The sequence below is a fragment of the Arachis ipaensis genome, chromosome B7 (assembly GCF_059453495.1).
Source record: "Arachis ipaensis isolate K30076 ecotype BB chromosome B7, ASM5945349v1, whole genome shotgun sequence".
Taxonomy (NCBI): domain Eukaryota; kingdom Viridiplantae; phylum Streptophyta; class Magnoliopsida; order Fabales; family Fabaceae; genus Arachis; species Arachis ipaensis.
The window spans coordinates 130,697,525-130,709,748 of record NC_142442.1 but is presented as its reverse complement, the minus strand read 5'-3'; the positions used below and the strand labels follow the sequence as shown (position 1 = coordinate 130,709,748).

The 12,224-nt window shown below is 28.6% G+C and overlaps 1 protein-coding gene across 1 annotated transcript; it reads left to right on the top strand.

The window, feature by feature from the left end:
• The first annotated feature begins 8,544 nt into the window (after window positions 1-8,544).
• LOC107607690 (uncharacterized) lies at window positions 8,545-10,121 on the top strand. The gene is made up of 4 exons (XM_016309614.1): window positions 8,545-8,688; window positions 8,985-9,200; window positions 9,521-9,622; window positions 9,717-10,121. The coding sequence occupies exons 1-4, from the start codon at window positions 8,545-8,547 to the stop codon at window positions 10,119-10,121; spliced, it is 867 nt and encodes a 288-aa protein (XP_016165100.1).
• The last annotated feature ends 2,103 nt before the right edge of the window (window positions 10,122-12,224 follow it).

Sequence of the window (12,224 nt, the reverse complement as noted above, 5' to 3'; positions counted from 1 at the left end):
TAATAAATACGCTATAAATTATATATTTCGATAATTAAAATAATTAAATTATTTATTTAAAAAATTTTCCGAAGTAATAGTATAGCTAGGAAAAGTAGTACGATAGAGTACAACAATATAGCGGGATTTACGTATATAATATACGGCATTGCAACAGGGAAGGACCAGACATGATTTACGTTGTCGTCATGCCCTAAAGTATAAAACTACCAAGTACTTTCTACATGCTGCGGTGCCGTGTCCACGACCAAAATTAAAAAGCTCTTCTATCTTTCTCTCTCTCTCTCATAAACTTTGATTACCAAAACTTTATTAAATTAATAGACGAAAATATAACAAATATGTTCTTTCTACTTTTATACATTTTTTTCTGAGTTTGAATCATACATAATTTTGCATGGATTATTTTATTTTATTTTATGCTACCGAATTTTTAAGTAAAAAAAACCAAATCTCTATTTTTTAATTATAATATTATATGATTATATCATAAAATGATAAACCACTCTTATAAAAAAAACCTTAAATAAAACTAATAATTTAATTTTGATATACTGTGAATATAAAATTATTTTATACATATATTTAATTATATAATAATACAATAAAAATAATTTTTTTATATTAATCACATAAATAATTATTTAAAAAATAAATATAATTATATAATTATATAAAATATTTTACACTATCAATACATCTAAACCCAATAAAAAGCCATGTTTGGCACTGTTTTTTCTTTGAGGGGCAAAGTTGAAAGTTGTGAACAGCACGGAGTGGAGAAGGCGTTACGTTGTTTTCGGCCATTTATTATTCCTCATTATTTATTTTACCATTTTTTTCCTTTGGACCCCACTCAACCCTGTCGGTGGATAAATTCCCCTTTCTCTCTCTTCCATCTTCAAAGCTTTTTAGTTCCTCACTCCTCTTTCTTTTTTTTTTTTTTTCTTTTCCATGTTTTAACTTTTAACACACTACTCCTTTAACAATATATTATTAGAGTAATATATAACCATGTTTATATGTTACTTTATATGATACATATTTAAGGGTAGTGGTGTGTAAGATTACGATGGCAATGTAGAAAAGTAAAAATCATTTGAAGGAGGAAAAGGAGCACTAGTTTTGTTTGTTTGTTTTATGGTGATGATGGATAAGACGCCAACCAGTTTTGACTGAGCCAAGAGCAGCTAGCTAGCTGTATCGGGTTAACTCCAAATAAACACTGAGGGGCCTATGCATTAACAAACTAGCATCAACAATTCAACATGATGTAACCAGCTCTGTGCCTCATAGCCCACTCTAAGATTAAATTTTTATCAATTTACCTATTTTGTTATACTTTTAATAATAGGATTTTTTTAAATATAAATTATGAAAAATATTTATTTTTTCAAAATATATTTTTGAGCTTTATTTATTAAAATGTACGTTTTTTTAATATTTGGACAAATTTGCTGCACCCCGACGAACTCTATAAAAATTAGCAAGTTTGCCTTATTATTCGGCGAACTCTATAACCTACTCTCCGACTAACTGTGAGGCGAACTTGTTAATTTTTATAGAGTTCATCATGAGGTACGGCAAATTTGTCCAAATACCCAAAAAAAATGTGCATTTCTGAAAACTAAATTTGGTAAAAATAAATATTTTTCATAATTTATTATGAAAAAAATCTTTTAATAATATAATACATATCTTTTTATAATATTTTTAAGTATACTCACACATGTTACCAAAATTCAATTTTATTTTATAAGGTCTTATTAGATTTTAAGGTGAAGTTCCCTGGAGATTCTATATTTGTTACATTGAAAGAAATGTTTTCATTTGAGAATTAGCCAATAAAAAAGCTAATTGCAAAATGTTTTTACCATCGAAAAGTTTTGATAAGCAAAAAATGTTAACGGCCTAATTTAATATATCTTCTTATGCAGAATTATTTTTAAGGTTTATAGAGATTGAATTCTAATTTTTAAGTGATAGAAATTTTAATATTATGTTATAAAATTATTTTTATTTTTAAAATTTAAGTTGATATTAAAAAAATACATAAATAATTATACTAATTATGTTAAATATATACTAAAATCAGTTATCAAAATTAATCACTAGTATAAAAAAATTAATGTATTTAATTTTAATGCACTGTTAGTGTAAAAGCACTTTACACGTGCATTCAATCACATAACATTACATTAGCAAAAATAACTACTTTTTACATTAATTGCGTGAATGGTTATTCAAAAGAACGATTGTGATGATTGCACGATTGTATAAAATATTTTACACTGTCAGTGTATCAAAATTAAACTCTATATTAAAATATAAAATATACATTAAAAATAAATTAAATTATGCATATATTTATACACAAATAAATAATAATTAATTTTAATGTATAAATAATATTTTTAATAATTATATATCTAATAGATACCACGTCAATTTTTTAAGCAAAATACCGAATCACAAACTTTATAAAAACTATAAGAAAGTTTACAAAATACTAAAATACCAGTATACTTCAAAATTTTCTTATAATATAATAAGTGCAGGAGGACCCTATATAAGAGTGAACAAACTGTAAGATTAGGTTAAAAGGGCATATAAATAAATGGCTGTTAACGTCAAGCACTAGGTTAGGATCTCTCTGACCATATATATGTATACGCATATGTAATTCTATGTACTTTAGGTTAGAAGGCATTTTCTATGATCATATTCACTATCCGTCTACTCATGTCTCTTGTTTAACATTACTCTCTTCATTAAATAATTCTTATATTATCTATACTTGCTCCAACAATACATTACAAAATAAAGTATATAATACTGAGAATAATCTTATTTGCACGTAAAGTTCATCCAATCATACAATCATACATTATTACGTCAAATCTAGCTTTACTATTTGAATGTTCATGGATAAATAAGAAATTTTATTGAATATAATAAGAGTGTAATGTATCATTTAATTTGTTGATCGACATTCAATTTCGCTGCTTTAGTACTCGTACTAGTTTTCAATATTTCTTGGATTGGATTAAATACATGATGGCCCAGCATTACATATGGTCATTCCCTAATTTGCGGGGTCAATGATAAGGGCGTTGACTACCTTACTGAACATATTGACTATCTTATTGGTAAGAAAAAATTTAAGAATCCACTATAACATAACTGAATTTAAGTCAATTTTTTGTATTTTTAATTTTAAAATTTAAAAAATTAAAATAATAAATAGTTATTTTTTTAAAATATTTTTTTAATTAGTTAATTCTAATTGACTATTTTATAATTGATTCCCTAACAAAACCGAGTTGGTAATTCTTCTCTTTTTCAGAGAGAATTATTTTCCATATCTATTAACTGACAACTGATGATAATGCATGGGTATTTATGTTCTCAACTATTAAACAACTTAATAAGTATATTTGAATATGCACCGTTTTATTTCTTAATACAATTGAACAGCGTTTAAATCTTAGCGATAGATTGTGTATGATTGTCAATCAACGGAAATAATAATTAATTGCAGCTATATGATTGAACAGTTAGATGACTTCATCAAATTAAAACAAGAGTAAATAAATCCTTTTTTAGTATTGTCTTTTTTAAAATTTAAATAATTCGTATTTTAATTATTAAAAAATAATAATTCGTCTTTATTTTTTTATGTTAGACACATGAGTTATTTTGTAAAAGTTTTTAATAAAAAATAACAAAAAATATTTATGTATGGCATAATTTATATAATTTAATCATCATTAATTTTATGTAAATGATAATTATTTGATTAAAATTGTTTAACTCTTCTATAATCAAAACGATATTCCAATCAAATAATTATTATTTTTCTGTGACATAGTTTTAATATTTATATAAACGATAAGAATTTCAATCAAATAATTATTATCTATGTATTATATGTAAATGCTATATTATATAAATTAACATTGTATGTAAGTATTTTTTATTATTTTTATCGGTAATGTTCATAAAAAACTCTTATATTAAAAAAAAAATTAATTATTTTGTTCGTTGTTATAGTTTTAAAATTTTTTTAATTAGGTTTCTAAAGTTTTTTTCTTTTAATTGAGTCTCTATACTACTTTTAATTTTATAATTATGTCATTTTCATGTTAAAATTAACATAATATTTTTACCAAAATATATGTGGTAAAAAATTTAATTAAGTTTTTAATTATAAATACCTTCAATTTGCGAAAAAAATATTCAGTTAATTTTAATATTTTTTACAATAGAAATGACTTAATTACAAAATTAAATTAATATAGGGATCACTACAACAAATCCAGAAGATAGCGGCAAAAATTTTGCGGCGGTTTAGTAAAACCGCCACGAAACAACAACCTGCGGCGCATATAGCGGTGGTTCGGGTTTGGTGCTGCAATCAAGCCGGCATTTAGCGGTGTATTTTTGAAAACCGCCGCTATATAAACCGCAAGTGAGTTATTGTTTTATATTTTGCGGCGGTTTCGTTTAAACCGCCACAAAATACATATTACCACATATTGCAATATTTTCTTTAGTAATAAACCATCTGGCTATAATCTAGTTAAGTAAAGACTATTATCTTAATCTACATATGTTTGAATCATTGTTATTTAAACTCGTAACATTTTTTTACATTCGTTTTACGTAAAAAAAAATTCACAAGTTAAATAAACTATATATGTTAACTCATGTGAATAAATTTACCAATAAGATTTTTTTTTATTACGTTATTGGCGTTTAAATTTGCTTTCAAACATGAATGTAAAAGAAGAAAATAAAATCATAATCTGAATTTATAAAGTTAAAATAAAGTTCTAGAGAGTATAAATCAAAGTTACTCCTCTTTAAAGTTACGCCTTACTAAACCTAAATCAAGAAACTCTAAAAGTAGATAAACATGTACAACGGCGACCCAAATCATTAAACTAATGAAATCAGCGTAACTGTTATAATAAAAGATCAAAATTTCTCTCTAACATCGTATTGACCTGGCGAAAAATACTCTGTTATGAATCTATGGGCTTCACGTTTTAGAGGATCTGATATTTCATCTCCATACCATGGCATTTTATTCAGATCAAAGCACCTTTTTCTTAACATGTATATCATCTTGTTTATCTTGTTGGTCTTCTAAAGTTTCATTGTCTTCTTCTGGAACCTTATTCAGATCAAACTGCATGGATCTGTCAACTGCGACAGAGGAGATATAATCTAAATCGTCTTTTGAATCAGACTCTTCTCCATCTAGACTATTAGGAACTATTTCTCTGGAATATTCAGGTAAGACTAAAAATATCAACATACACATAACATATTGAGTATACATAGAAGAAACTGAGAACTCCGGAGTCATTAAATACAGACTTAGAAAAAAAAACAAACTACAAGATAGTAAGACAATTTTAAAAATAAACTCAAATTTTTGACAATTATCATCACCCTTGTTAGTAGTTTGGCCAAATTTCTTAAACAGAAACTCTGTAACAATTATTGTACTTGCAGAGGATGACGAAAAGTCCTTAGTTTTCATTGATCCTGTTCCACCGTCATGTTATATTCACTATTGTTACATGTCTGAGTTGTTAATTTTTTTTTAATTTTATAAAATAATCTTTTTTTAATCCTTAACTTGTATTAATTTCATTCACCGCTTTTTTGGTTTATTATTACTTGTTTAGGAAAAAAATAATGCTCTGGAATAACGAAAACAAGGAAAATAATTTAAAATAACTTTAATCCCCTTTATTTTACTATGATTTGCAATTAGTTTTAGTGCACTGTTATTGTAAAGAGCTTGATGTTGTCAACGGGCCATATTCAATTTGGGGATCTAACATATGGTCTAATATTAATACGAGCATCCATTTGCGATGAACTCCAAGAAAATTGATTTCTGTTTCATATGTATGCATGTCTTTGGGTTTTTTTTCCCTAACTTATTTACTTTATTTAGATCATTTATTTGTTTTAAAATTGTTTAAAGAGGATCATGATTGATACTTTGGTTTATTTGATTCTGCTCACTCACAGAACAACTATTTGCCCGTCTGTATTAGTGTATTCTGTTTATTTTTATCGTTATTCTTCTTTAAGTTTACACAATGCACCCTTTTTTATGACTTGGAATTGGGAGGATCTATCACAAATTTTTTTTCACAATACAAAATTTGGGCATCAACTTCTGTGCCTGATTTTCTTCTTGTTTGGTTATAAAAGTGACTTTCACCTGTCATAGTAAGTAAATTAGCAAACAGTATTTAACAGAAAACAAAATTTATACAAGATAAAAATAATATTTTAAAAGCAGTTAGTGAGGCAGCTAGTTCAAGGGGAAGGGACAAAAACAGTATTCATATTCATCAAATTTGGCATTTCATTAAAAACATGTGTTATGTAGAATTCTTATGTAATGTTCCTTCTCTTCTTTCATTATTTTAGCCTATTAATTAAGGTTTTATGCGCATTTTCCTTTCTCTTTTTCCAGAATTAATTTAATTGAGTATATCCCCATTATTTTTTATTATGCTTTGTAAATTCTGTTGAATCTCGTGCTACAACTTTAGATTGAAAAAGGAAGCACTGCAAATTTCATGTACGTCACATGTTTTTGGGTTAATTTGTAAACAAAAGTATTTATGTATTTTCTTTCTTGAAAATAAATGAAGGATCTGAACGTCAATTTGGATCCCAAAAAACAAAAAAAAAGGCCTAATTCGGGAACTCACCAGAGAATCACTTATTCTCTCAGCTGCTGCTGTTCTTCCCTTCCTCCTGCCAGGCGTCGTGTGTTTTTCATCCCTACGCTGTATATTCACTGGTTCGTATTCTTCCCTTGTTTGTTTCTGTCTTTTTTTTATACTTTTCCCTCTTTCTTTTCCGCGTTTCTCTGCTTTTATTTGATTATGTTCCCTTGCTTCTGTATGTTTTTTTATTTGGTTGCTTCTGTTCTTCTTTGGTATCTTCACTGCGAACTCTTGCTTCCATCGTCTGTTCCTTCTAATGCTTCAGTTAGTTAGCTTCTGTTGCCTCTATAGATCTGTTATTTCATTTATTGTTGCTACTGCTATGTTGTGGATTATGAGTTTTGAAATTCTTGATTTGGTATGTTAATTCTTATTGATGTTGTGCTATGAGCTTGTTGATTTGGTATGGTTGCTGCTGATGCTGTGAAAATGATGTTATTACTGTGATAATGACCCTGGGTGATGGTTTTGATATTTTTGTGCATGCTTGATTTATTTTCTTCTCCCTTTTTTTATCTCTAAAAATAAGCAAATTAAGTAGAGAGTAGGCATTAGTATTAGTGCAAGATTCATTTCATTAGTATCACTATATTAAGCTTGATTCTTGGCTTCTGATAACAAATAACTTTTCTCTTATTCGAGTGTTTTTACTTACTAGGTCAAGTATTAATTTGATATACATCTGCTTTTATTACACATTCAAATTCAATTGTAAACCAGTATTTAATCCTATCAGATAATAAGACTTGAACTAAGATTAAAACTAATTAATGTTTTTTATGTTAAACTAATTTAACTAGACTTAATTGATTAAAAACGTAAATAATTTAAAACAAAAAATAAATTCTAATATTCACTTTATCATGATGTATCATGGAATGTACCTTATAGTGTTCCATATAGATATTCATAATTTTTTATTCCCTAATATTGGGGCATAGTTTGTATTCTCTATTTGCTTTAAGGGTATTTTTATGTTGTGCTTGTCACATGTCTAGTAATATTATTTTCTGTCAAGGTTTGTAAGGATGCCTAGGAAACTACGGTACAACATTATACAAAAACCCTCGAAAGATGCTGGAACTGAAGAGACAACGGTTAGTGTTTGTGGTTAACATCTCTTGACGTAACCTTATGTGAAAATTAGTTATCCTTCAATTGCATCATTGAACCATGTTGTTAATTTTTCTACCGGCAAAATGATTAGTTTATGAATTAAATTAATTCTCAGTATTAATTCTTTCTCTAGAATTTAAATTCTAAATGCTTTTATATTGCCTTAAGGTTGGGTCCATGACTAGAGGAGCTCAGACATCACGTGAGCAACCACGTGATAGGGCTCCTCCGATTTCATCCTCAGCTAATAGAGCTCCAGCAACCTATATCAACGAACCGTTTCGTGCACTGCGCATCGATCATAAGATTGCGCAGTCGAGCAGTGCTGATGATCCTCAAACTCCCACAGAACAATTAGAGACTCGGCATCGCGCAGAAGTGGCGGATCATGAATTAGAGGATGAGGATTATGACCCAGAGGCGGATGAAGTTCCGTCGTTTGATGACCACATCGATGACTTGTTTGCTGCCCAAGACGGAAAACACAGAGATACAGATTTCTGAGAAGTTACTGTTATCGGTAAACTTTTTTTCATCCTAATTTCATAAACAGTTATCTTTAAAGTCCTTTACTTCTATTTTCCTTTTTTGCAATGATTAGATAGTAATTTTGTTTTCCATACACTTCTTAGAGGACGGCGTGAGAAAAGCTTCTAGGCTGAGCATGAGGAAGGCTATAGCGCTCCTTTCCAATACAAAGATAGTACTCCCATTTAAGAAAGAGCTGCAATCGATTGGTCAGACAGCTGGATTATTCAGTGGTTTCTTAGAAAGTTTGGGTGCGGATTATTCCCAATTCCCCATATCTGTAGAAAGTTGAAAGCATGTGAACAAAGCTAAGAAGGAACATGCTTACGACATGATTAAGGTACAACTTTAAGTTTCAACAATTTAAGCAATTTTAGTATTTGATTTTTTTTTGTAAGGGCTTTTGCATGGGTAAATTATATGGTTTGTAAAATTTTTGTATTTTGTTTTTCACATCATTATTTAAGCAATTCTCATTTATACGTAATTGGGACTGCTTGTACTGGATTTGAGTGTCATACTTTAACAATTTAAATTATTCTGTAATGGTTGTAGCATTTCTTCAACTAATTGCAGCGAGTCTTTCATTATGAGGACGATGCCAGAGGAAAAATAAAGCGCGATATTATGAAGAGGATAGGAAAGAACTGGAAGGATACAAGGCACCACTTGTATCATAGGTGTTACAAAGAAATAAGGATTTATGAGAAAAATCTTAAGCATTGCCCGAAAGGAATAGAAGAAAATGAATGGAAAAAGTTCATTGACTATCGCCAGAAGGAAGAAACAATGGTAAGCCTTGGTATATTTTATTATTTCCACAAAAATATACATGTGTATACATATTATTCCTCTTACATTTTATAATCAACATCTATCTTTCTCATTTACATTTGTTCTGTTATTTGTTCATAGAAAAAGTGTAAACAGAACGCTTTAAATCGGAGCAAGCAACTTTACACACATACTGGGGGCTCCAAAACATTGGCAAAAAAAAAAAAAAAGGCGAAGTGGTAATAAGTCAGAAGTCATCATTATTTATTAAGATTTTGATTAATCTTCCTGAGTATGTTGTTATTGTTTACTAAATTATGTCAATATCAACGATGTAGGAGAAAGAGCAAGGAAGGCGCGTTGGTAGAGGAGAGTTGTTTATCATGACTCACAAGAAAAAAGATGGCTCGTATATCCATCTCGATGCGCATGTTGTTAGTGTGAGTCATGTTTAAAAATTTCAAGCAACTTAGCTTACCGTATATATCGTGCTACTGTTAACTCATGCCTTTCCAATGTGTTTAATATTTGTAGGAAGCAATTTTGAATATTGAGAGGCAGGATGGATCCTCTAGGCACCTTTCACAAAATGATTCGCTAGCACAAGTTCTCGGAAAGGAGCACCCAGGACGAGTTCATGCCCTAAGTGCTGGACCATGTCCCACCCAAGTCTTTGGTAACGTTGCTGGACAACCGTCGAGTTCTGCAGGGCCCAATGAAGAGTACGAGAGGAGGATTGCGGAATTGACGGCTAAGCTAGAAGAAGAGCAGGCGAAGAGACAGTCGATACATAAGATCTTGGGATATCTAGTCCAACAGCAAGGAGGCAATTTGCCAGCTGAGGTTGCCACAGAGTTGGCTTTTTTGGGCGGTACACCGGACTCGTCAAGCGCAGGGCCATCTTCATCTGCCAATCACGACCCGCAACAAAAATTTTGAATTTCAATCAATGTTCTTAGATACTTATGCATTTAAGTTGGTTTAGTGCTTTATGCTTATTTTCTTCAACTTAAGCATTCATACTTTATTTTGGATGATGTTATGACAATTTCATTATATATGTTATGTTTGTATATATTTAATTTGGTTTGTTATGTTAATTGAGCTGTTTTACTTGGTTGCAATTTCTTTAAATTAATTGAAAAGAAAAAAATTTAAGATTAATAAACATATTTTTTCAAAAGAGGCAAAATAATAGAAAACCTAAAATTTTAATGGGAAATTCGAATTTAGCGGTGCAAAACGGTAATATTGTCTATTTTTGTGATATTTAGCTGCGGTTATCAACCGCCACAAAACAGCGCCGTTTTCAAAACACTAACATTTAGCGGCGGTTATAAACTGCCGCAAATTGAAAAATAAAAGTTACCATCCACATACTGCGGCGGGTAATAACCGCCGCAAAATCCAAGTTTCATTTCGCGGCGGTTATTTCAGCGGTTGAAGAAAACCGCTGTTATCCGTTTTGCCGCACCCCATCTTCCGGCATTTTGTAAAACCGTCGTGATATGTTTTGCGGGGGTTCAAAACCGCCGCTATCTGTCGGATTTGTTGTAGCGGATCTAATTGAAAAGAAAAAAGTATAGAGACTTAATTAAAAATTTTAGTGAAACTATAGAAACCAACAGAATAATTAAACAAAAAAAAGATAAAAAAAATAAATTATTATTTTTTAATTATTAAAGTACAATTGTCTAAATTAAAAAAAACGAAAGAAATTGAAAAGAAGTTTTACTCTTAAAACAAAGAATGGAGCTACCCAAATAAAGATGTCAAAAACGTCTTTTTTAAAAATAATTTTTAATAATTAAAATTTAACACATATAACCAATTAAACTGTGTTATTTTTATTAAAATTAGACTAGGGAAATCAATTTAGTCGAAAAACTACTAAAATAAATTTTGAACCAATCTAAATTAATATTTTTTTTATAAAAAATAACTACAATATCTCTATTATAAAAAATAACAAAAATATCCTTATTATATATTTATTTATTTATTGAAAATTCTAAATCCTAACCCTATGACGACAGAGAAAAAAAGAGCTAGAATTTATGATTTTCAAAATTAATATATATAATAAGAGTATTTTAGTCATTTTCTATAATAAGGGTATTGTAGTTATTTTTTATAAAAAATAATATTAATTTAGATGAGTTCAAAATTTGATTCACTATCATTTTTTCGATCAAATTAATTTATTTCCCCATACTAAATTAAGAGGTTGCGGGTTCGAGTCTCTTGTCTTTCCAAATTTTAAGCCAATGAGTAATAGCTCAAATGACATAGTCTCCCCATACTTAGTTAAGAAGTTGCGAGTTCGAGTCTCCTATCTTTGGTAAAAAAAAAATTATCTGACCTAATTTTAATAAAAATAACATAATTTAATCGATTATATATATTAAATTTTAATTATTATAAAATATTTAAAAAAAAAACGTTTTAAACATCTTTATTTAAGTAACTTTCTACCAAAAAAAATTAAGTCTTTCCTCTCCATATATGACTTTGACAGCCCCCTTAACTTCTGAGACTGCATCTTTTATTATTTACATCAGAGCGTTGATAAAGTATTTTTGCTACTTCTTTCCCTCCCAATTATATATATATATATATATATATATATATATATGAGTTTAATTAAAAATTCAATTTGTTTAGTTAATATCAAATATCTTTTTTATTTTTTTAATTTAAATTACCATCTTAAACTTGAAATTCTCAAAAGATAAATATAAAGAATAACATATATTATAATAAAAAATTAATTAATATTAACTATTTGAAATTAATTCTTTCACTTGTTCTGTGCTATGATGCACGGACACAGACACGGATACAGATACAGATACGGGATACGATACGACATGGGACACACTGACACGCGAAATTTAAAATCTTATATGACATGAGAACGCATATATATAAAATATAAAGTATTTTTTAGATAAATCATAATGATATTTTGATATTTTATTGATATTAAAATATAAATTAAAATTTTTAATTATTTTTAATGTCTTATTTTAATTATATCAA

What these genes read in the sequence shown, in the direction of transcription:
- LOC107607690 (XM_016309614.1), top strand. Translation starts at nt 8,545, where the DNA reads ATGAGGAAGGCTATAGCGCTCCTTTCCAATACAAAGATAGTACTCCCA. An exon ending in ATTCCCAATTCCCCATATCT is followed by an intron (nt 8,689 to 8,984) that starts GTAGAAAGTTGA and finishes AACTAATTGCAG; the next exon opens with CGAGTCTTTCATTATGAGGA. An exon ending in TCGATGCGCATGTTGTTAGT is followed by an intron (nt 9,623 to 9,716) that starts GTGAGTCATGTT and finishes TAATATTTGTAG; the next exon opens with GAAGCAATTTTGAATATTGA.